General features: G+C 47.4%; 1 protein-coding gene across 1 annotated transcript; it reads left to right on the top strand.

The window, feature by feature from the left end:
• Window positions 1-928: 928 nt before the first annotated feature.
• Fam83a (family with sequence similarity 83 member A) lies at window positions 929-24,537 on the top strand. Its single transcript, XM_034517226.2, has 4 exons — window positions 929-1,760; window positions 8,708-8,875; window positions 11,029-11,153; window positions 23,171-24,537. The coding sequence occupies exons 1-4, from the start codon at window positions 1,281-1,283 to the stop codon at window positions 23,706-23,708; spliced, it is 1,311 nt and encodes a 436-aa protein (XP_034373117.1). The 5' UTR covers window positions 929-1,280; the 3' UTR covers window positions 23,709-24,537.
• Window positions 24,538-25,852: the final 1,315 nt, after the last annotated feature.

A 25,852-nucleotide genomic window follows, 5' to 3' on the forward strand; every position in this document is an offset into this window, starting at 1 on the left:
CTGGCACAGATCCTTTGAGCAGGGATTGCCAGTTCCCAGCTTTTGTCCCCGGGTGTCATCCCTCCCACATTTATAGTTTCCTGTAACCACCTGCCACTTTGTCACCACATGCACTCAGTGGGCTCTCAGGCAGGCCAGCTGCTGGGGTGAACCCCAGCATGAGAGGCCCTCCATAGCTGCTAGACGGACTGGCAGGTAAAACACCTCCAGGAAGGAAAGCTGAGGTGTGACTCCATCCTGTCACACAGTTCTCAGAGAACTAAGTACCCTGTGTGTCCTATCATGTCCAGGATCCCCAGATGGCCATTACCTGACCAAGACAAGTGTCCCTCCATGCTGTTCAACTCCCCACGACCCTCTCAGCATTTGCTCTCTGGAGCCCCCTTCCAAGACGCCTGGCTCCTCATCTTAGCCTGTTTCCTGCAGGGCCCAATCCGTGCCAGTCAGGAGTTCCAGATGTTCCATCCCACAGCTGGCTGGCATCTGGTCTAGAGAGAAAACACAGGTTATTCCCTCAGAGGTCACAGAGTTCATTCGCAGATGGTGCCCCTCCTCCAGCCCCGAGATGGATCCTATGGGCTCCCAGGCCATGAAATAGTAGCCTGACCAGCAGCCAGACTCCCCAAAGGCCAGCATGATCCCCAGACCTGGAAACGCTTTGCAGACTGAACAAGCGGGTTAATGGCAAATACTAGACAGACACTCTTTCATGGCACAGGGAGGGGGTGGGCAAGTGAAGGAGGGGTTTCCTGGGGAAGTTTTTGTTGGCCTTATATGAACCCAAGGGAGTTTGGGCCAAGGAGCACAAAGGGGAGCAGAGCACAGTCCTCCTTGGTCCTGTCTATCCCTTGGGCTGGTTCTGTGGGGCAGGAGGAGTGGCTCTTCACTGTAACAAAGACCGGAGGGGTTCCAGGCCCTCAGTGTTGTGCAACCAAGTGGGAAAGCCGGCTCAGCCCGAGGCTGAAGCAGAAGAAATATCCCATGGTTGACTGTGCCAAGGCAGTGACTGAGCCAGCCCTCTGACTTTGCGGGCAGGGTGGTGGCTCTCACAGATAAGCCAATCCCTGGGCTGCAGGTGAGGATCCCTAAGAAGCATTGTTGGGGCAGTAAGAATCATTTTTCCGAATAGGCAAGAGGGGAGGAAGGGACTCAACAAGCTAGTATGGGAAGCCCATAGCTTCCTAGGAATACTGGGAGCCCGATTCCTTCCTGGTATCGGCTGTATTCTTCCTACACTGGGAGAGCTCCAGGGCTGGCTGGCCACTGAGCGGCACAGCAGCATGAGCCGGTCAAGGCATGTGGGCAAGATCCGGAAACGTCTGGAAGATGTCAAGAACCAGTGGATCCGGCCAGCCAGAGCTGACTTCAGTGATAATGAGAGCGCCCGGCTGGCCACCGATGCCCTCTTGGATGGGGGTCCAGAGGCTTATTGGCGTGCTCTCAGCCAGGAAGGAGAGGTAGACTTCCTGTCCTCAGAGGAGGCCCAGTACATCCAAGCCCAGGCCAAGGAGCCCCCCGGTGCCCCAGATCCTGCAGGAGGGGCTGAATCGGGACACAGAGGACTGGATTCCTGCTCCTTACAATCAGGCACCTACTTCCCTGTGACTTCAGAAGGCAGCGAACCAGCTCTGCTGCACACCTGGACCTTGGCTGAGAAGCCCTACATGAAGGAAAAGTCCAGCGCCACTGTCTACTTCCAGATGGACAAACACAACAACATCAGAGATTTGGTCCGCCGCTGCATCTCCCGGGCCAGCCAGGTACCCACACAGAGGTGTCAGCCTGGCGGTGTGCGGGAAGGAGCGGCTGATGAAACAGGACTAGGGGACTGCATCCTGTTCTCGCAGGCTTGCCCCGGAGCACAGACTCCTGATCCCTGTAACAACCTGGGTCCTATGCCACTAACACCTATCCCTGGCACTATCGTCTCTCGTGTGGGTGCTCCCAATTCCTCTCCTACTGCTTGCCACTCAACCCCGAGTCCCCTGCAGATTCAAGTCTCTGGTCTTTGGCTTCAGGACTTTGTAGACTCTGCCTGGCTCCAAACCATCCCTGCTTTTCACTCGGGTTCATGCTATTCTTTCGTCAGTGCTTCCAAATGAAGGGGCGTGGGGACTTCATTAAGACAAATCCTTGTTCTTTTGTCCTCTCAGCCTCTAGATCTGGCTACCCTGTAGCCTCTGTATCAGGTAGCTCTGTCTAAGAAGAAAGTGAGGTAGGGAGGGGGTCAGAGAAAGTTCCCCTCTCCCCAGAGTGCCCATGTTTTACTTAGACTGTGGAAAGTCCTTCAGAACAGGGACCCAGCTGACAGGATCTCAGGCATCGGAGCAGATTGGACAGGAGTTCCCAGTGCCTCTGGGTCTGCAGGTCTGCAGTGGTTGCCAGTGTCAACTGGGGGCTGGGTAGAGGGGTTTACTCTCATATATCTTTTTTTCCAGGTATACAGGGTTTTGGGTACCCAACTCTTCCTGAAACTGCAGAGGGGCAAGGGAGAGAGTGAACTCCAAGGAGGAGAGAAATCTGTCGTCTAGGGTTGGGGGCGTGGCTCTGTGGTAGAGGGCTTGTTTAGCATAGAAGAAGCCCTGAGTTCAATCCCCAGTACAGGAGGGAGGGTCATCATAAAGACATAGTCTCTCTCTCTCTCTCTCTCTCTCTCTCTCTCTCTCTCTCTCTCTCTCTGTGTGTGTGTGTGTGTGTGTGTGTGTGTGTGTTGGTCTCTGTCTCATAAAGTACACATTTATGTTTGTACTTACTCCTCACTATGTCCTGGGCTCATGACTGGATCATCCCAGGGTCACAACATTGTGTGCAATTTTAAAGTTTTTGGGAAAGCCACCAAGACTGGGGGCCTGGAGGGCTGTGGGGAAGCAGAGTTCTAGAAATTTAAATAGAAGGTGTCATTGGGTGTAGTCACTGTGTGGCAGGGCTGCTCCGGAAGTGTATTTCGTGACATGATGGAATCAGGCGGTGACAGAAGGGCCCAGGCAGACTGTCAGGGGGGCTACCCTGTAACATCTCAGGCAAGTGCCTTGACCTCCTGGGGCACAGCTGCCCTGATGAGCTGAGATTCCTTTGGGTCTGTTGCTAAGTGTACTACCTCTGCTCTCTTGAGGGTGGGAGCAGCGCACAGGGACTCCTCCGTCACAGCCCAGACTCCAAGGCCAAGTGCAACACCCTGGAAAGTAGACAAGGTTAGCCATGAAGCCCAGCTCCCTGATTGAGTCTCCCTGCTTCTGGCAGAGTATCCTCTCCTAAGCCCCACTGATGTTCTTTGTATGATACAGTGTGCTATGGATTTTAAGCCACTTGAAAATCAAAAGGTTTCACCTAAAAGTGTGGACTTCTGGGTCCACTTAGCAGGTAGAAAGACCTGGGTCCTTTGGAGCAAGTTACGGTGACCTCTTTGACTGGGTCCCTTTTGCTACAGTCCCCTAAACCTCCATGTTGGCTTGAGCCTATTGAAGCTTCATCCATTTGTAGTGCATACCAGACACCTGCAGACACACTGACTTTGTTATATCCTTCAGACATGCAAAGCTTGTATGAGTGCACATCCCAATAACACACACACAGAGAGAGAGAGAGAGAGAGAGAGAGAGAGAGAGAGAGAGAGAGAGAGACAGAGACAAACAGAGACAGAGACACAGTTAGACAGACAGAGAGAGACAGGCAGGCAGATAAATGGAGACAGACAAGCAGACACACAGAGAAAAAGACAGAGACAGACAGACAAGAAGGTTGGGGCTATCTGTTCCCACAGAGATGATGGCAGAGATGGATCCAGCCACCTTGGATCTACGCTGTCATAGAAGCAGGTGATCAGAAGAGGGAAGGAAATTGGCTTGAGCTCCCCCATCTACTATAAGGGCAGCCCCTGAGAGGAAAGGGAGCCAGGCTCAGGAGCAGACTGGCAGGTCCTCTCTAGAGCATTCCCCACCCTAAGAAGCAGGATCCACCCTCCTTCCCTTCAAGCTGAATTCCCTCACTCCACCCAGCTCAGGGTAGCAAAGCAAAACTGAGGTCTCCCTGCCTTGGGGAAGTCTCTGTCAGCTGCCTCCCACTATAGGAGGGGATTGGAATATGCCGTGCTGTGGGTCAGGCTTCAAGTGGGGCAGAGCTCAGTACCTGGAAGACGGTGACTAAGACCGGCTGCTGAGAAGCGGCCTCTCAGTTGACAGTCAGAGGCTGAGTAAGAGTTTGCCAGGCAGAGAAGGATGGAGAATACCAGGTAGAGAGAAGCTAAGTGCAAAGGTCAAGATGGTGGTGGTGGGGGCATGTGTCCTGGAGGTGGGGAAATGCTACCATCTATCCAATGGGACCCCAACGTGTCGGGAGGTCAAGGATAGAGGTTGCAAGGCCAGCAACTATGTGTGCCTTGTACATTAGATGTAAGAATGAGACTAGAATTTCCCCAATTGGGTCACAAGCCCCTGAGGGTCCTGAGACTTCCTAGTAGTTCTATGATGCTCTGCTCTTTCTGAGCACTTATCTGCATGGGGAGAAAACATTTTTATTGTTTCCCCTGCCATAGGATGTCATGTAATTCTGAGTGTCCTGCCTCTACCTCCCAAGCACTGGGATTACAGGCATACACCACCACACCCAGTTTATGCACTGCTAGGAATTGGACATGGGGCTTCCTGCATACCTGGCAGTCACTCTATCAATGGAGCTATGTCTTAGCAACCCCAAAATATTGTGTTCTATGCTTCCATTCACAGCATGGTACAGGGGATAGGAGAAACTACAGTGCCCTGTGGAGGCAGACATACATTTGCAAACGTGTAGAGCATCAGGGTTAGGGTCCGCTTAGCATGTGTGAGGTCCTGGTTTTTGTCCTTAGCACAGCATACAAATACACAGCATATGAGGAAAAAGGTCATGCTGCCTACTACAGCTTTCTAAAAATAGTTATTCCCTGAAACCTGTTATTTTATGGTATTTATTTTATAATGAATGGGGTTGATGGCTAATAATCTAAAATAGCAAAAAACAATTTTTTTCAGATTTAGTTTCTCATCTCAGTAGGTATAATATACATAGACAAAAGGTCTTGAAGATCATTGATAATTGTTAATAGTGATTCTGGATGTTCTATGGTGTGTGTGTGTGTGTGTGTGTGTGTGTGTGTGTGTGTGTGTGTAAAGTTTACTACGTAAATTCAGGGCCAGTAGGGAAACTGGGGAAGACATAAAGTAGGGTTGTATTCCTGGCAGGGAAACAGAACCAAAATATTTCTTTTAATTCTAGAATATTCCTTCTTTACCCTTCTTCCCTCAGGTTGTCGCTGTTATACACAGACAGACTGACAAAAAGACAGAGTCCTTGTGAGTGTGGAGCAGAATGTTGAGGGCATGGGTTTCCAGGTTGGGGCGTAGGTAGCTCTGACCACATCCCCGTCCTGTGGTTGTGGAAAGCTGTCTGAACCCCCAGCTTCACCTGGGGAGCTGGGGACTGATATTGAGGAAGTCACATGAAACAAACCTGGGCTGATAGTAGATACTCATCAAACCATTGCTGTTGTTACTGTTTGGTGCCTTAAAACAACAGGAATGTATTCTCAGACAGTTCTGGAAGCCAAAAGGATGGAATTGTGGTACCTGCTGGGCCATACTGTCTCCAAACTCCAGGGAAAAAAAATCCTTGCTCCCAACTCTCAGCCTCTGGAGGCTCAGGCCTCTTGACTATCCAACTCTAATCTCTGTCTCTGCCTTCATATGGCCTCTCTCTCTTCTTGCATCTACTCTCTGTTATCTTTTATTTTGGTGCAGGGTGTATGTAGCCCAGGCTGTCCCAGAACCCACGATCTTCCTTGATCTTCCTGCCTCAGCTGAGATCCCAGTCCTCCACCATGGAAACCCAATCTCTCTGTTACCTCTTGTCATTGGATCCAAGTCCCACTGAGTCAGCTGGGAAGAATTCACCTTCAGATCTCTCAATTCCATCTGCAAAGACTTTTTCCCAAAGTCTCACGTACAAATTTGGCTAGGACCATGTATTTTTGGTGAGAGGAACCACAGTTCCTACTCGTTAAGATGACCACAGTACACTCTTTAAGATGACACCTCCCCTCCCCAGTCACCATGAAGGGAGCTTACGAAGAGTAATTCAAGGCAGTTAGTGGCCTCAAATTAACCTAGCCAGAAGCCCATTCCAACAAGAAGTAAATGAGATAAACCCAAATGTTGTGTACCCATCTTTCCAAGCATCCATAACCGATAAATCAAGGTACCTTGTTTTTATAAACCTGTCACCAACACTGTCTCAGAGAAACAGCTCTGCTACTCTGGAAAGGGCGTAGTGTCTTCTCTCTATGCCTTGGAAGGGTCGTATTATCTCACAACAGAGGAAGAAGACCCTGTACATTTGAGCCCCTATACATTTAATTTACACACGTTCAGCTGTGTGACAACCAATCAGTTCTAATGGAGTTTGGGCCCCATTGCTCAAGAGTAACTTCTCCATTGTCTCCTCCCTTGCATAGATGTCCCCATCAGCTAAGTAGTCAACCTACACAGGGCCCAGCAACCTCCTTGGCCCACCCATGAGATGAGGTGTTCTCTTCCCTTGTTACCTCCCAGTTGTTAGTGCTTTCAAAACAAACAAAGCAAAAAAACATTGTCACAGGGCATATTGACACAGGCTGGTAATCCCAGCACTTGGAGGCTGAAGTGGAAAGACTGCGAGTCAATGCTTGCCTTGGCTGTACAATGAGACTCAAAGCAAAATGAAACAAAGTATCCATGCTCCCTTAGCAAAATGGAACAAAGTACCTGCTCGCCTGCTCGCACACACCGACTTATTATTCCTAAGACCATGAAACAATGTTGTTATAGCGTGCTAGTTACTTGTCTCAATGCTATGAGAAAACACCCGTGAGAAACAAGTCTCAAAAGTTCTACAACCTCCCCCAAACTCCCCACCATCTGATGAACTGGTGTCCAAGTTTATGAGCCTGTGGGGGACATTTCACTGGCAAACAGCAACCTCTAATGTTGAAGAAGAAACTTTCCACGCCCCTCCTGTCATGACTACTGCCTGTGGCAGTTACAATGGAGGATGACAATTGGGTTGTTTTGCTTTTTTTTTTCTTTTCTTTTCTTTTCTTTTCTTTTCTTTTCATTCATTACTAACACACATTTGTTGAGCACTGACTGTCCAGCTCCAGACCACAAGCACACCACCAGATCTTGCAATTTTAACACAATCATCAGAATGAGCTTGAAAAATGGCTTCCTAATAATGGAATTGTCAATATACCACAACTTAGGTATTCAGAAGGAGAATCAATAAGTCCAAGCAAACTAAAGGAGATTTGTTGACATCCTTTGTGGAAAGGTCAGAGGTAGCTTGGCATAGGGGTGTACCCCTGTAATCCCAACACTCAAAGGACTTCAGGTACAGATGGAACCAGGTAGGTGTTCAGGTTCTGCTGCTGAGGATCCATGCCCACTGCCTGGCCTTGCCTTCTCCAGGGTGGCTTTACTTTGGTGTGTGCTTTCCACAAGGAACAGCACACTGGGTGCCAGGATCTGTGGCCCATCAGCTATTAACTAAGCAACTAGGTGGGGGTACCAACAGACAAACCAAAACATCTCCTTTCCTCAAGAGTTCCCACAAATGACCTGGGGCAGCCCTCATAAGGTAGGTAGATGCTGTAACTATCTCTGGACCTGTTTTGGCAGCCAGGGAGGGATGCAGTGCTCCCATTTCGCTGGCCTTCGTCTCCTGCTGTGCCTGTGCCCCTGGTTGCCAGGAGCTCCATCCAAATCTCACTGAGTAGAAAGGAAAGACGATCCATTCAAATCTAACTGGGGTGTTGTTGGCAGAAAAAGGAGAAAATGGAAATTTGGCAGGCAGGCACACCTCCATGTGCCTCCCCTTTGTGGGATCTCTCAGCCAGGTTCTGAGGAGACTGATGGTACCGAGGCTGCTGGGACACCAAGAGTCCTCCATCCTACTGGGGCAGCTTTCTTTGATCTAGTTTGAATACGGTTCTCCCACATGGGATGTTGTTGTATATGAGGACTTGGGGGCGGGGAGGCATTAGGGGGCAGTGTGATGGCTCAACTGCCAAACCTAAGAATTTGCTGTTCAATCCCTGAGAGCCACATAGTGGCAGGAGAGAACCAGCTCCAGAGTTGTCCTCTGACCTCTACATTCACACAAAGGCACAAGCTACCTGCCACTGTGCTCTCTCTCTCTCTCTCTCTCTCTCTCTGTCTCTCCGTGTAAGAGAGAGAGAGAGAGAGAGAGAGAGAGAGAGAGAGAGAGAGAGAGAGAAACATAAACAAATAGATAAATAAAATTTAAAAGATTAAGAATACTCAAAAACTTCGGTCCCGTGTGTCTCCTGTCTCCAAATAGCCGGGAATACCATTCTATTTTCTTTCTCTCCTCTGAGCCTGCTAAGTTGCCTGTTTGTTTTTCTCTCACCTCCCAGCTGTCCTCTTGATCTTTCTCCTCAGCACTTCTCACTCCAATTCAACACAGAAGCAAAGAAACGCCTAGTTTGGTACAGTGGGGCCAAGACAGGAGCAGGCCCTCCCCTTTGGCTCTCTCTTCCTCTAGTCCTGCTGGGTCAGACCTTCCCTATCCTACCCAATCCCCTCCAGCTCTGAGACCCACTGCCATTTAGAAGTCTCAGCTGCCACCTGGTAGCGCTGCCCTGACTTCTTTGGTAACAGAGTCCTCTCTCCTGGCTCAGGTCCTAGCCATCCTGATGGACGTGTTCACGGATGTGGAGATCTTTTGTGACATTCTAGAGGCAGCCAACAAGCGCGGGGTATTCGTCTGTGTGCTTCTGGACCAGGGAGGTGTGAAGCTCTTCCAGGAGATGTGTGACAAAGTCCAGATCTCTGATATTCATCTCAAGGTAGGGGTTCAGTGACAGTTCTAAGGGTATTCTGTATCCACCAGATAGGACAGTGATAGCTAACCCACCCCCACCCCCATCTTAATAGCTCAGAGATATTAAGTCACTTCTTGTTCAAATTCCCATATAGGCCAACCAGCCTTCTTCCATCTTGTGCTATACTATACAGAGTACTTGGCTTCTGAAACAGTCGTGATGGAGAAAGAGGACTAGAGAATTCCGAAGGATATTGTTAGGTTCTGACTCAGACGAGATTTCCGATATTTCCACCTATAATCCTTTGACCTTGATGGAATGGATGTAGAGGCCTTTGAAGTTTCAAAAGGCTGCCAAGAAGCAGGCTGTATCTTCTCTTCCTTTGCTCAGTTTTAGAAACAAAGCTGATACACCCGACAGCACAGAGCCACTCAAATGGACCAGTGAGGTGTGTGTCTTGAGGGCAGGATGGTGGTGGTGCTTCCTTTTCATCCCATCACTTGGGAGGCAGAGGCAGGCAGATCTCTGTGACTTCAAGCCCAGCCTGGTCTACACAGTGAGTTCCAGGACAGCAGAGCAAATACTGAGACCTTGTCTTTAAAAAAAAAAAAACAAACAAACAAAGAGAGAGAAAGACAGACAGAGAGAGAGAGACAGAGAGAGACAGAGACAGAGAGAGACAGAGACAGAGAGACAGACAGAGACAGAGATGCATTTTGAACACTGTGACCCCAACAAGAAGTTGATGCTTTCAGTTTAACTGGATCGTCCCCTAAACATGCGTACTCAAGCACACATTTTCTTCTGGTGGGAAGAAAAGAAGCACAGAGACAGGAATTCAGTCATAGAAACTTGAGAGCATTGAGTCATGGGCAACACCATTCATTTCTTCTCACGAATGGGTCTAGCTGAACAGCTGATGTGTGGCCCTCTGGGGTTCACTGATACCTCCCCTCCAGCTCAGATACATCATCGTCCCCTCCACACTGATGGGAGGCAGCTGAGTTCAGGGATCCCTCCTGATGCCCCTGTCTACAGCCAGTCACTCGAGGTCCGCCTGGAATTCTCTGGGTCTCGACTCCTCCTCAAAGGGTCATTATAATATACAGAGAGCGTTAGAGCAGGCCTGGCCTTCCTGGGCTACCCCTATAGAGCAGTAGATGTGTCTACTTGCCACTGAGATGTTAGGAGGGCTTCTGGAGGAACTGGAGTACCCTTCCCAGAGCCTGGTGGCCATGGACAGGCACTACTAGGAATCTGGCCATAGTCCACAGGCCTTGGCTATAAAGCTGAAGTAAATCTCCACACATCCCTGCTTTGCCATTTCTAGTCTTCCATGGGCGCTACCTGAGGCACGGACATCAGATGCCGCCAGGGAGACCAAGATATAAACAGATTTAGTATTGGGGTTGTGAACACACCTTTTCTCAAAATGGTTCAGGGTCCACACCTTCACAACACTATCTCCTCTTGTTATGCTTGGCCAGCTCTCTGACCAGCTTATGATAAGGAATTCATGTCACTAAGGCTACCTACAGACTTGCTCCTCTGTAATGCAGTCCTTTTGTGGCCCATGGAGGCTTAGACTAGGGGCTTATTGGGCCATCAGGTCCTTGTCTTTCTTTTATTTGCTGTTTTATTTTTGTTGGAATTCTACCTTTTTTCATCATACCATCTATTGCCAGAGCAATGGAAAAAAAAACTTGGAAAACTAAGCCAACAAAAAATGTAAATGATACAAAATCTCTCCAAGCTTAGATAAAACCTTGGTGAACATCCTTCCTATGCAAATTGTCTCCGTGTGTTTGGGCTGCTATGGCAGACTGTCACAGACCAGGTGGCGTATAAACAACTGAGATTTATTTCTCACAGTTCCGGAGTCAGAGAGATCTAAGATCAAGATGTCTACAAAGTCGGTGTTTGGTGTGGCTCTCTGCCTTGGATGTAAATGACAGTCTTACTGCATCTTCACATGGCATACAGAATGAGGGAGCTCTGTTACATAGGGCTTCCTAATCCCTTTATGAGGCTCCACCCTCGTGAGCTCATTACCTCCCAAAGCCCCGCCTCTCAGAACCACCGCACCAGAGAACGGAGGGTCCATGTTCAGTCGTAGCCTGCGTGTTTATCAGTAAATGTGCAGTTAGTAAATGACGCCTTCGCGTTGCTTCCCACAGAACATCTCCATCAGGAGTGTGGAAGGGGAGGTGTATTGTGCCAAGTCAGGCAGGAAATTTGCAGGCCAAATCCAAGAGAAGTTTATCATCTCAGACTGGAGGTTTGTCTTATCCGGATCATACAGGTGAGTATTGGTTTCATCTGCTGTCAAGGCTTTCCCGGCAGTAAAAGACTAAGTGAGGTGCCAGCTGGATGCTAGCTGCTCCCACCGCCCCCCAGAGCTCCCAGCTCTTCTTTCTGTCCACAGCTAGAGTTCATCAAAGAAATGAAGCAAGAAGCGAGAAATGTGGCCCCTTCCTGATACTTGAAATTGGACATAGATTTCTTTTTACTCTCTCGGACCTCTGAGGGATTGTTATAAAATAAGTACATTTGTTTTGTTGTGTATGGGCATGACCCACTTTGCTTTTAATTTTTTAAAAATTGTGTATGTGTGAGTGCACATGCATGTATGTGTAGAGTTGGAGGAATAAGTTATGGAGGTCAGAGGCTGTTGTGTCTTCTTCCTGGTTCTCCACCTTAGCTTTTGAGACAGGGTCTCCCAGTATTCAGCAATCGTTACAGTAGCTGGTCCGTGAGTTTCAGAAATGTTTCTGCCTCCGCCCTTCCCGGGTTGGTTTACCCACACATGTGACCACGCCTGGCTGTTTCACATGGGTGCAGGGATCCTAAGCAAGTTCCTCATAGTAGGCTGTTTACTGAGCTATTTCCCCTTCCAAACTTCTATTATTTTAATAGAACCGATTTACCGAGATTTATGAATTCACACACAGCTCACCTACTTACTGTGCGGTTCAGTTCTCCTGGCTTATTTCCAGCATTGCTTAACCATCAACATCACAGTCAGCTGTCCTCATAAGAAACCCCATTCCTATTGGTGGCCACTCCCAGATCCACTTACCCAGAACCAGTTAGAAACTGGTTCACTGGGTAACCACAGATCTACTTCCTGTCTCAGTGGGTTAGCCTCATGTAGACTTTTTGCATAAATAGAGCTATAGATGTGGTCTCCTCAGACTGGCTTCTTTCACTGAGCATGGTGTCTTAATGGTGTGCAGCTTGGGTGTACCACATTTGTTCATTCACTCTGCAGTGGATGCAGTGAATTTGGGTTGTTCCCACTTTTCAAACTTTGTGAACAATTCAGGGAAGAATTCTCCTGTGCACCACTTTTTGCAGAGTTATTTGTAATTCTCTTGAGTGTATTCCTTAAGGTACAATTGCTGGGTATTAATTTGGGGTTTCTATTTGTGATGAACCAATAGAAGTTCATTCTGTAGTAGCTGTCTCATGTATATTTCTCCAATGTCTGAAGGCTCCAGTTTCTCTGATCTTGAACAATGTCTGTTACTGGTTGTCCCTCTGTTCCAGCCATACTGGACATTCTCTCTCTCTCTCTCTCTCTCTCTCTCTCTCTCTCTCTCTCTCTCTCTCTCTCTCTCTCTCTGTGTGTGTGTGTGTGTGTGTGTGTGTGTGTGTGGTGTTGGATTTACATTTACCTGAGGGCTGAGAAATGTTGATGCCTTGTGCTTGCTGGCTCTTTGCATGTCTTCTTTAGAGGTTCCATTTGTTTTAAAACACGTCAAAACTTGGACACTAAATGTCTGGCTATCCATTTAATCCAACAATGCTGAAGAATCAGAGATAACAATGCAGCCAGGGGGTGGCCACCACTAAATGGCCTGCTAAAACTTCAGGCAAGGACGAGTGAGCATAAAAGGAAATGGTGGAAGAAAACATGAGAGAGAGAGAGAGAGAGAGAGAGAGAGAGAGAGAGAGCTTTTTTGGGCTTATTTATGCATGTTAGTCCAAATCTGATTTTTCATGACATTGATATCACTAATATTTGCATAATGTCTCAAAATCTTGCTTTTCATGACATCGATATCACTAATATTTGCATAATGCCTCATTCTACTCATGTAACTATAACAAAAATACTGTACTTTGGGTAGTTTATAAGTAATATAAATTTATGTCTTACAGTCTTGAAGGCTAGGAAGTCCAGGGTCAAACTGGTAACCAATGTGCCTGACAAGGGCCCATTTCCTGGCTCTCAGACTCCTATCTTTTCCAAGTAGCCTTTGATACCCATCATCTAGGCAAAACCAAAAATATCAGAAGTAAATCTTTACTGAAAAGACCATGGATTACCAACCCAAACATCCTTCCATCTCGTCTTCAGCCAGCAGATTATAGGGAAAAGAAGAACAAAAATCTATCATTCTAAATTAGTCCTGCCTCTCTGGGAGGTGGTCCAGTCCTCCATCAGGTGGTTTGTCCCTCTGTCAGGTGATCTTCCTCTCTGTGGGGTGGTCTGTCCCTCTGTCAGGTGATCTTCCTCTCTGTCAGGTGATCTGCCTCTCTGTGGGGTGGTCTGTCCCTCTGTCACGTGGTCCTCCTTGTCTCTGAGATCGGCTTCTCTTCAGTAGTGTTTCTGTCTGTCTAGTGAGAGGGAAGGCTCCCATTCATCAAGGCCACTGAGTTTTGCATTCAGCTCAGGCCTGACGTTTGATGCATAGATAGAAAGTTACTTCAGAAAAATGTATTATCAGGGTGTGGGTGCTAAGCCACATGGAGATTCCTTCCTGCCGAATGAAGTACGAATACACTTTTAAAATTGAATTTCTAAAAAGAAACAAAAAGGAAAGGACTTCCACCTAGGTATGGTGGAAGAGAAAGTTTATTATAGACATGTGAGAGGCACAGGCAGAGGCAGGGACATCTGGGAGAGACCAGAGTGGACATGGCCAGACTGAGCTGGGCTATGTGGGAAGGGGACAGAGGAGAATCAAGTATCAAAAGTAAAAGAAGGCTGGGTATCCAAAACGTCTGGATTACTGAGGGAAGAGCTGCTGGGGGAAGGGCAGCCCAGCCCCTGGGCTGGAGAGTTCAGGGTAGAGCACAGGGTATGCCAGTCATACCCTGTAACAGGTAGGGACTGAGGGATGCTGGGAAGACCTGGGGGACACACCCACTTTGATATGTTAGGCACCTCAGCCCTTTGTGTCAGGTTTGAAACGTAACAACAATATACATTATGAAATGGCAGGACGGTGAATCAAAGCCAATGATTCTCACACCAAAAAATAGTGTGAGAATCAGCGGGAAGGCGGGATCACGCCGCTTTTTATTATTTAATTCGTATATATGGGTGTTTTGCTTGTATGCATGTCTACACCATGTGGTGTCTGGTGCCTGGAGAGGCCTGAGAGGACATCAGATCCCCTGAACTGGAATTAAAGATGGTTGAGCCGCCATGTGATCCTCTGGAAAAGGAGTTGGTGCCATCTCTCCCGCCTGCTCACAAGGCCCTTTAAAGGCACACCTCCCAATAACTGAAGGTCTTCTAGTTAAGCCCAGCTCCATAAAATTTGGCCACCACCCTATACTATCAGTCAAGGGAGCAAGTCCTTAATTCATGGGTCTCAGCCAGACACTACCCCTGTCCAAACCATCATGCCAATATCTTCAAACTGTCATATTTTGACTGCTGCCCTTGATACAAGAATGTGCCTGAAGGAAGGAGTCTGTGGCTCAGTGGTTCTCAACCTTCCTAATGCTGTGGCCCTTTAACTCAGCTCCTCGTGGTGTGGTGGGCCTACATAAAATTATCTCACTGCTACTTCATAACTGTAATTTTGCAACTGTTATAAATCATGATGTGAATATCTGATATGCAGGACGTTTGGTACATGACCCCAAAGGGGGGTGACTCACAGATGAGAACTGCTGTCCTGGTTAGACTCTTTTTTCCCCATTACTATTATTATTATAAAATTAAAATTCACACAACATGAAATTAATCACATCAAAATGTTCAATTGGGTGGCAGTTAGCACATCCCCAGCACTGTACACTCACCACCGTTTAGTCACGAAATGTTTCCATCACCCCCAAAAGAAATTCATTTAGAAAGTCACTCTCATTTCCCCTCTCCCCTAGCCCCGCCCCCAGTCTATATTCTGATGAGTTTGCTTTCTATAGGCATCATATACATGGAATTAGGCACTACGTGGTATTTTATGACTGGATCCTATTACTTAACCTAGTGTTTTTTAAGATTCACACCAGCTATTGCACGCATCAGTATTGTTGTCCCTTTTACAGCTAAACAGTATTCCACTGTGTAGACGTAGTACAGTTTGCTACGGTTGTTTATCCATTCACAGGGATTTTCCCAGCCCCCAGCTTCTGACAGTGTAAGGTCTGGAAGTCTCACTCTCGAGCATTTTTCTTCTGGAACTGAGGCTTTGCTTCTATGGAGAGAGAAGAGGAGATGTGGCCAATGGCTGGAAGAGCTGACTGTCACTCTAACCTGAAAGATTTGCCTGCTAGAACCCATCAGTGCTTCCCTTCCGCAGGACCACGGAGTAGTTATTATGAAAAAAATATTACAAGGACATTGAATTAAATGGCATCTAAAGCCGTGTATTCCCCAGGGGATCCCACCCTGGAGCAGAATCCAGGCTGAAGCTACGGCACCATCGAAGGCTCTCACCTCGTAGGAAGTTCTGATTACCCATCTCACTGCTGAATCACAGTGAAATCCCTGAACCAGACCACCCTGTGGGTAGAAAGAAAGGTTTATTGGGGAATCAAACTGCCGAGGCTATCTCTTAGGGGAATAGGGGACAACAAAAGGCAGGCAGAACCTTGTCAGTTTTAAGGGGACCAGTTGCAGTTGACACAACAGGGGTGTGTGTGTGTGAGAAGGAATAGCCTGGGAGTTAGAGTGGGGTTGCGGGGGCAGAAGAGCCTGGAACTCGAATGGGGACTTTGATCTGCTATGAGCTTGTTAATCTGAGATAGGTGCTCACTGATGGAGGTTGTAGGCTGGAGGAGACAAGAGAAATAATGGCTTTTTCCTGACAAACAGAAACCAGCCTCACAAGGTTTCTGGGGAATGCTGAGTTTAGGTTGTATTTATCCTCTAGCAGTCCTTCTGTCTGTCCAGAGTCTGGTCTAAGCTGAGTCCAGCCTGTCAGGGCTTGCTACTGCCTGCAGAGTGGTTTGGGGACCTTCTTTGGCTTCTATGTGCTTCCTAGACCTTGTTTCATCGTTTCTATAAAATGTCAATACTGTTAACAAAAGAGGCAGAAAGGAACTAAAAGAAACTCTCGCCCCAGTTCCAGCCAACACAGTAAGTGAATTCACCTCCCTTTGTTAACTCCTGCCTCCTAGATTTCTTTTGCTGTGACCACAAAGCACAGATATCAGATTCCGGACTCTGGTAGCTTTTTTTTTTTTTTTTTTTTTTTTTTTTTTTTTTTGGAGAGCCAGTCAGGAGTGTAAACTCCAGGCTAGCCAGCCAAGTGTAAGCTTGCATTTGGAATACTGGGGAATTCCTAGCAGCTGGTGGGATCCTGAAATTTTCTCCCTTTCTTGGTGAGTGTTGGCTGCATATATATGCATATATATATATAGAAAGAGAGAGAGAGAGAGAGGTATCTCATTGATAAACTGGTTAAGAAAAAGGCTCTTTTTTTTTTTTTGACTTAATCTTCATTTGAAAGCAAAAAAAAACCCAAACCCTCTTTTTGTGGTGTATAAACTCGTCTGTGCTTTCCTGTGCAGTTGGCACTCGTTTGTAAAGGCTTGAGAGAACCAAGGGTCATTTGGAACCCTTAGCAGTTAGGAGCCTCTTTCATTTCATTTGAAAACTGTGTTGTAAAGATTTCACGTCTGGCCTTTGTAAGCCATTTGGTTCTGCACATGTTTTGTCCGCCATTGCGGAATAAAGATTCCACATTTGGGCCTTAACGAGCAGCGTGGAAATCACCCTTAGATGGTGGGGTATTCATCTGAGCTACTTTCCACTTCGATTCTATAAACTCTGCATGAGTGGCTGGCGGGGGAAGGATCTGGCGGGCACTGAGTGCTGCAGTTGCAAACCTATGTCTATTAGACCAAAACTCTACCTGCCCTTTCAATTCCTGAGAGTCACTTAACAGCCTGGGGAAATTTTCTTCTTACATTTCTTTTATGAGCTCATCCTTGGCAAGCTGAACTTATATAATTTGATATGTTATCTTGTGTTTTGCTCTGATATGCCTTTCTCTCTGGTGATTTAGTAGAGAGGGGTAAATGTTCTGGTGCCTAGGAAGCAGGTGTATTAGACAGCAGAATCTGCCAGTGCTCTCTCTGCCTGTTCTGGGGGACTCCAGATGACTAGGCCTGCAACAGAGGTGTCAGGATGTCTGACCCCAGGGTATGCAGGGGTGTCTGTCATAAGGAAACATGTCACAAGAGTGTCTTTGTCCTGGATGGAAGGAGCTTCAGTATCTCCTGGATGGAAGGAGCTTCAGTATCTCGTTGCATTGCATATCAGGGTGACAAGGGTCTGGTCACCTGTGCTTTCAGCTCCTCTAAACTCTTAAGTGTTAAGGATTTCAGAAAACACGTAAAGAGGGGTCTTCAGCATATTAATGACACTCTAGGAAGAAGTCCCCGCCAAGCAGCATAATCTACTGACCGAAAACACTTCCCTCCCACCACCAACTGCTTCAGCCATCATGAAACCCTAACCAAACCGGTCTAAAGACGGCAGAACTCAATGTAGTGCCGTAATTGCTGGAAATACTAAGTAGCCTCCTCCAGCTGCTGTGCTTCTCTCTCTTTAGTCTTAAGCTTACTGAAGTTGCTCTTCTTGGTATATCTAATTTAAACATGTTTTTGCATCTATATGGAGGCACTTTTGCATAATTTTTAGACTGCATTTAGAGTGTTAATTAATTATCCAGGCTATTCCCTCTTAGTGGCTGTCTACCAGTTTCTCCCCCCTTTTTTCTGCCATCTCTCCTAAATACCAGCTATTCAGGGCCTGTTGGAGTTACCACAAAGAGGAGAGAGGGTCGAGGAACACTGTCTTTTGAAAATGTGCTGAGGTGATGTATGGAGAGAGAGAGAGAGGGTAGGTGGATGTATGTTTGGATGAATGGATGGATAGATGGATGGATAGATAGATAGATAGATAGATGCATGAATAGATAGACAGACAGACAGATGCATGCATAAACAAACAGACAGGCAGAAAGGCAGGCAGATAGGCAGACAGACATATAGGTAGATAGATAAACAGATAGAAGCATGTATAGACAGACATACAGACAGATGGATGGATGGATGGACAGACAGACAGATGGACAAAATAGACAAATGTTGTTGCTGAGGGGGCTGCGAGGATCTAAACCAAAGGACTGTTGCTGTGTGGCCTCGTTCATCCTGTGTGCATCTGTGCCATCCCCTGCCAGGCCCCTCCAGGATCAAAGGATACACAATCTGCTGGTCTTTATTCTCAAGTGTGGCCCGTTTCAGCGTCTAATCTCCACTTTGGCTCTGTTTCCCTTGTGAACAAGGTCAACATAATCTTATGTGTCACATCTTCCTCCAAAAGAAGAAGAACTTGAGCTTGTTGGCTCCCGTTCCAAGCCCAAGCACTCCTCTGTCGGCCGGCTTCCTCCTACACACAAATGGAAGAGCGCTCCATTAGGTTGCCGGGCAGATCAAGTAAATGACAAGGCACACACTTAACTGTCTGGCATGGGATACACAAAAATGTTGGCATTTAGGCCAGTGTGATGGCTCAGCGGATAAAGGCACGGCTCAAGTAAGCCCAATGACCTCATTCCATTTCTGAAACCCACAGTGGAAGGAGAGAAAGCACCCCTGAGAATTATCCTCCAGTCTCCACACATGTGCTGAGTCATACCAGGACACACGTTAACATACATCTCACAAGTACACCACCACACCCCCAACACCTCCCCCCCCCCTTTTTTTTTTTAGTTTAAATGCCATTGGTGTTAGATATGGTGACTTCTGTAGGCTGTAATCCAAGAATCCAGAGTGCTGAGGCAGGAGGATGGCTGTGAGTTCTGGGAGGATTGCTGTGAGTGAAACCCTGTCTCAAAACAAAAACAAGTTACATATACACTCTCATGTATTATGCTAGCTACAGCTTCAGACGGGTTTGTTGAATAGTAAGTTTGGTTTCTCAGCCTGACACAGCTAGGTCTCCTACACAGGCTTATCTGACCTCCCCAGTGGGTTGTAGTGAATAAGTTAAAAAAGGCTATTGTTATGAGCATATTAGTTTAATGACTTGAGCAGCATCATTCCAGGAGGTGAGGCCCCTTTCCGTGTATCATCCCTTCTGTGGGGCTTATCAGGGAAGTGCCAGGGAGCATGGCCAGGTTTCTCAAGACAGTGTGTATCTGACAAAGCTTCAGGGCCAGACACTACTGGGCACATGGCTACTGGAACTAGCACTAAGAACACTTTTTTAGTGACAGTCTGGGGAAGGGAAGAGTCACACAGTTTACTCTGAACCTGTTTGGGCTGGAGAGAAGAGGGTGGGGTGAGAAGCGTGGCAAATGTGGGGTCAGAGGCAGTCTACAGGATCCAGGCTTGTTGCTCCACGGTTGGGGCTGCAAGCATGGAGAGGGTGTACAGAGTCCGGTGAGAATCCAGGAGAGGTTATTTTGGTTTGGGGTACTGAGGACTGAACCCAGGGTGTCATGCATACTAGGCAAATGCTACCACTGAGATGCATCTTCTCTTTTTACTTTTTATTTTGGTACAAGACCAAAATTGATTGCTTGAACAGTCTACCTATAGGCCTGTGACATCAGCTAAGGTTTTAGCAAACACTGAAAATGCCTTTGTTTTAGAGAACAGCTTTGAAAGGTGTTTGGGATTTTCTCCTCGAGGTGAGCATTCACCATTTATAACCCAGCAGTTCTAGGCATGTATCCAGGAGACTGTTGTTCACATGTATGCGGGAGGAACACATGAGAATGTTAAAGTAGTACTGTTGGTGACAGGAACAAGCCAGTGCTCCCCCATCAATGGAATGACCAATGGAATAGTATGTGACAGTCAAAAAAAAAAAATTACAAAAGAAGTAATAATGTAGCCTGGCGATTGTGACACACAAATTTAGTCCCAGCACTTGGGAGGCAGAAGTAGGTGGATCTCTGAGTTCAAGGCCAGCCTGGTCTACAGCCAGGGCTACAAAGGGAAACCTTGTTTTAAAACCAACAAACCAAACAAACCAACCAATAATGTGGACACGTCTTAGCAATGTAAAATTAAAAGAAAAATCCTAAACGATTGCATGTATGTTTTTAAGACAACTCAAATTAAAATAGTTACTTTTAAGAATAAATATAAGCGTAAAGCATTGTTTCTACTCATGAACTAAGGAATCAGGGATTGGTGGTATGGTTTGAATCTAAAATGTTCCCCATAGGCTTGTATTTTACATGTTGATTCTCCATGGTAGTGGTGCCTTTTAGGAGGGCTGAGGAACCTGTAGGGGCGGGGCCTAGATGGTGGAACTAGGCTAAATGAAGTATTCCTTTCATGGGTTATAGTCTGGCCCTAGTTATAGCTTGCTTTCTTCCTTCAATCCTTCTACATATGAACAGCTCCACCCATGTTCCAACTACCGTGAATACTGCCGTGCCGTCCCCATGTCAGACTAGAATCTTGTTTGTCTCCAATGGGTGTTTTGGTCCTCGCAACGAAAGAACAACTAACACACATGCTGTAGTCACAGGACACATTACACTGACTTTTCCTAGCTCAGGACCCTAGGACTGGAGGCTGCTGGGAGCACAGTGGGACTGGGCACGGGCTAGCATCGAGATGCTAGGCTGGTGAGATGGCTCAGTGGGTAAAGGCACTTGTTGTGCAAGCCTAATGCCTCAAGTTCTATCCCCAAACCAACCAGGAAGGAGAGAACCCACTCCTGAAGGCAGTCCTCCAAGTACCTACCATGGCAGACCTCTGCCTGTGCACATACATGCATCATGCACACATGTACAATAATGATACATAAACAAGACTTTAAGACATCTTGTTTTTAAGGGCCATACTATTAGCATTATGTAAAATAGAAAAACAAATAGATCTGTGCATTTAATAGGTCATGGAGAGAGACCAGGAAGGAGAGTAGGTAGCTACCAGACAAAGATTATGAAGCTTTGATTTCAGGACCCAATCTCAGCAAACAGTAGATATCACTTCTTCCCCTGGGTTTAGTGAGAGAAGTATGAGTGAAGCCCAGTGATACACAGACAGAGTGTGTGTGTGTGTGTGTGTGTGTGTGTGTGTGTGTGTGTGTATGTGTGTGGTGTGTGTGTGTGTGTGCATGTGTGTGTGTATGTGTGTATGTGTATATGTGTATGTGTGTGTGTATATGTGTGTGTGTATGTGTGTGTGTGTGTGTGTGTGTGTGTGTGCATGTTTGCACACAGGAGATGGAGGGGCATGAAGGGCCCAAGACAGTGAACAGTTCTCAACCTATAGGTCATGACCCCTTTGAGAATCAAATGACCCTTTCACAGGAGTCACCTAAGACCATTGGAAAACACAGATATTTACATTATGGTTCATAACAGGAGCAAAATTACAGTTATGAGACAGCCTTGAAAATAATTTAATGGTTGGAGATCACCACAACATGAGGAGCTGTATTAAAGGGTTCCGACATGAGGAAGGTCTAAGAAGTTCCTAGGGTGTCATTGGTCTTGTTTTATGGAACATGCTACCCACCCATGTGTCTTGATCTTGTCCAATTCCAAACAACACTGCAAGATTGGTTTCTCAGCCTAAGCCAATCCTGATGGTTCCCTTCCTCGCCTCCTGGCTGGCCTGAACGCAGCCTCAGAGGCTCGCCTCTCCAGGTTGTGGGTGCTCTTGGGTGGGAGGAGAGATTTAAACAAAGCATCCCAATTGTTCCAAGGATTCTCCCAGCCTGTGTGGGCCTGTCCTGATTCATAGTATAGAGAACCCCACCCGGGGTCTGGACCAGGACTGAATGGCAAGGCAGGCAGGCAGGCAGAGGGCTGGAAGCCAGAGGCCTGTCTCTCATCAGCTCTGACATCGCCCATACTTTGGGGACTCTGGCTTTTACTGGCTATCCCCCTGCACTGCACTACCCTAGGGATGGTCCATTTGTGTAAGTAGCCCAGGACCCTTAGATCCTCTTGGTGAGACATCGCCCCTGACCTCAGCTTCTGAGGAGGCGTTTTCCATTCAAGATGGAAAAATATTTGCTAAAATAAGAGAATCATAAAAATAAGTCATAAATGCCTCAAGTATATTGTTTCCACTTAATGTCTCTAGATGGGGCATCAAGACCTGTCCTCGAAGGTGTTCAGCCCTGGGTGGCTGAGGGGCTTTCTTCCATAAATGAAGCTAAAGGTACTCAGGTCCCTGTAGCCCATTTTGCATGGCTCAAAGAACAAAATGGGTGAAATCCTCATTCAAGTGCTTTCTCTCTTTCTTTCTTTCTTTCTTTCTTTCTTTCTTTCTTTCTTTCTTTCTTTCTTTCTTTCTATTATTTACTTATTTTGTGGGGTCTTATTATATAGGCCAGGCTGGTCTAGAAGTCACCGTGATCCTCCTTGCCTCAACTTCCTGAGCACTGAGATAAAAAGGCCAGTGCCGGCTCTCTGAGCCTGAAGGACAGTTTAGATTTCCACAGAAACACAGCAGGACCATCCAACACTCAACCACCCTTTTACCTGTTTGGGGAGGTGTTTTCAGTAAGTGTTGGCAGGAGGTAGGTACCCCATCTTGCAGGTAGAGACACTGAAGACCCCTCCCCCAACACTGGCTCCATCAGATGACTCCTCTGAGGAGAACAGAGGCAGAGAGCACTCAACACACCCTTAACCATTTTCTGACCCTCGGGTGTGTGTGTGTGTGTCCGTGTGTCTTTCTTTCTGTCTGTCTGTCTGCCTCTGTGTCTGTATGTGTGTTCTTCTGTCTGCCTGCCTGCCTATGTGTCTCAGTGTGTATGTGTCCTGTATGTCTGTCTGTGTGTGTGTGTCTGTCTGTCTGTCTGTGCGCATGCACAAAGTGGATGCATGGGTGTGTTGAAGCCTAAGACTTACTCCGTCAAATCAATGATTCTTCTGCAAGTATGTCCTGGTCTCTGAGCCTCAGTGCCGCCATTTGTAAAAGAGGAGACAAAGCTTTGCAGGGCTTAAGTAACCAGTTATCAGGGCTTCTGCTGGGATGCAATGTCCCTGCTTGTGCTGAGGAGCAGTAGCCCTGGTGGGCGGCTCTGCGGGACACACAAACCCAAGACTGATGCCATGGTTCTTCACCGTCTCCTCTCCCCTGCAGCTTCTCTTGGCTCTGTGGACACGTGCACAGAAACATCCTTTCCAAGTTCACCGGCCAGGCGGTGGAGCTGTTTGATGAGGAATTTCGACGCCTCTACGCTTCCTCCAAACCCCTGATGGGTCTGAAGTCCCCAAGGCTGGTTGCCCCACTCCAACCCAACAAGGGCCCAGAAGCCCCCAATGGCCGCCTCAGTGGCAGCAGCGACTCTGCCAGTGACCGCACCTCCTCCAACCCCTTCAGCAGCCTGTCGACTGGCAGCAACGCCCACAACCAGAGTCTATCCACATCTTCAGGGCCGGGCAGTCCCCTGGCCCTCATCCCACCCGCAGTTCCAAGGCTGCAGCCCTACCACAGCACCCGGAGAGCTGTGGCTCCACCTCCTCTCTTAGTCCCCATGAGGCCCCATGAGGGAACACCAGCTCCCTACAGCAGCCTCATGGCCTACAGGCCCACCCGGCTGCAGCTGCAGCAGCTCGGCCTGGTGCCCAGGGTGACTCAGCCCTGGAGGCCTTTTCTACAGGCCTTGCCTCATTTTTGAAGAGGCCTTTCTCCTCACTGAGCACTGCTGAATTTTCCGGCTCAAAGGTCATGCCTAAGGACCAATACAATTGAGCCTGATTCTTGCTAAAAGCACTGGGGGGCTGGGGAGGAGGCTGAGTTATTGCCTACCTTTGAATGTAGGCCTACTTAACCCATGCTAGAAGATTCCAGGGAAGCAGTGAAGAGACCTCAATGACAAAATTTGACTGAGAACCCCTGTCTTCCAAAGGCCATTCTGGATTTGATAGTGATGTCTCTATAATGTAAAAATGACCAGATGCAGCCTAAGTTTTATAAACAGGCTCCACACCCTCAAAGATTCAGAAAAGAAAGATTCAGGAACAAATGTAAGAACATTTTGGATGTTTCTAGTAGGACATGCTCCTCCCCTGTTTAAGTGTCTTAAAACTGGGGTTCCCTGGACCTGATGGATTAGTAATGAGACCCCAGAGACCACAGAAAGCTGCTGCCTACCAGGATGGGACAACCTGAGGAGGCTGGACAGTTCCATCTCACAAGGCACTTTAGCAGACTCAGGCTCTTGCTTAAGAGAACCCTGGTCTATTCCAGAAGGCCCTGGAGTCTGAGCTGGCCATGGAGACACAAGCTGTGATGGCTGGGAACGGCCTTCAGCAAAGCCCAGGGCAGCCACCTGCCTGCAGCTCTGGGGCCTCTGATTGTCCTGTTGATGCCCTGTGAAATAAACGTGAAACCTTCACAAGCCTTTCATAGTTCATTCCCAGAGAATGTGACAACTACCCCTCTGTTGGGATAGCTGGAGGGAGGATGGAAGACAGGGCTGACAGATAAGCTCCAGGCTAGCCCAGGCCAAAGAAGGCCTAGAACCTGGGACACACACACACACACACACACACACACACACACACCCCATACTTCCTGCTATCTATAACCCATCACAACAAAACCCCAGGCTCTACTTAGGAAGACTGAGGGGCACAGAGGAGTGGAGCCCCTCCTCCTGTCCCATTTCTGATAGCTATGGCACACTCAGTGTCCAACCCATCCACCCCTCTGTTCATGTGTATCCGACTCTCCTGGCTAAGGTAAGGCCACCCCTGTTTCCATTTGTTTCTTTTAAATTCTGTTCCATTTTCCCTTTGCTTTCCTCTCTCTTACTTCTGACAGTTTAAAAAAAAAAAAAAAAACACTCATATTTGGATCCTGATTCTAAAAAAAAACCATATATACTATGTATGCGTGTGTATGCTACAATGCATGTGTGGAGGTCAGAGGACAACATGTGTGTGGCTTTCAGGTCTCTTCCTCCATCATGCAGGGCCCTGGAATTAAAGACAGGCCTTCAGGGTTCGCAGCAAGTTCCCCTATTCTCTGAACCACTGTCCCAAGCAGCCTAGGCTGTTAAGCTGCTGACACATGGATGGAGGTGGAATTATGAGGGCTGGCTGAGTTCTAAATAGGATTTCAGAGTAGGCTGAGAAAGTTGAAAACAGAAAGCTCGCAGGGTAACAAAAGCTGCCAAAGCCTTCATTCTAAGGTGGCCTATGTATGCCGGAATAAGCTCAACACTAGAGAAGGAAGAGCCAGCCAGTTCCTGGCCACTCCCAGCCAGTGGCTTCCCTATGCCCTGTCACTATCCTAGGCTATTAAAAATGGGCAGTGTTGGTAAGTGCCTTTAATCCCAACACTCTGGGGACAGAGGCAGGCAGAGCTATGAGTCAAGGCCAGCGTGTTCTACAGAGCAAGTTCCAGGACAACAGCCAGGGTTACATAGAGAAAGTCTTGTCTCAAAAAAACAATATATGTATGGTTAAGAATATATATATATATATATATATATATATATATATATATATATATATGTGATTTATGTGTGTATGTGTGTATATATATGTATATATATGTATATACACACATATACCCAGGCAATATATATATTAGATGCATATATATATATATGATTTATACTCTATTGAGCCCTCATAGTTTGGTGACAGCCTGCTGGCTGGGAGGTAGGGCAGCAACGCTCTGATTAGCCGCCTGTAAGGCTCACCTCCAGGCAGGTCCTGTGGCTGAAGCCGCCCTCTGCTAGGCATACTTGGGCAGCAACTGCAATGCACAGCATTCCCCATTCCCACCACCTGCCTGCAGCGGATATACAGT

Source organism: Arvicanthis niloticus, chromosome 13, assembly GCF_011762505.2.
Source record: "Arvicanthis niloticus isolate mArvNil1 chromosome 13, mArvNil1.pat.X, whole genome shotgun sequence".
Lineage (NCBI taxonomy): Eukaryota > Metazoa > Chordata > Mammalia > Rodentia > Muridae > Arvicanthis > Arvicanthis niloticus.

Coding starts and splice junctions, on each gene's coding strand:
- Fam83a (XM_034517226.2), top strand. CDS start 1,281: ATGAGCCGGTCAAGGCATGTGGGCAAGATCCGGAAACGTCTGGAAGAT. Junction 8,876..11,028: donor TCTCTGATATTCATCTCAAG/GTAGGGGTTCAG, acceptor TGCTTCCCACAG/AACATCTCCATCAGGAGTGT. Junction 11,154..23,170: donor GTCTTATCCGGATCATACAG/GTGAGTATTGGT, acceptor TCTCCCCTGCAG/CTTCTCTTGGCTCTGTGGAC.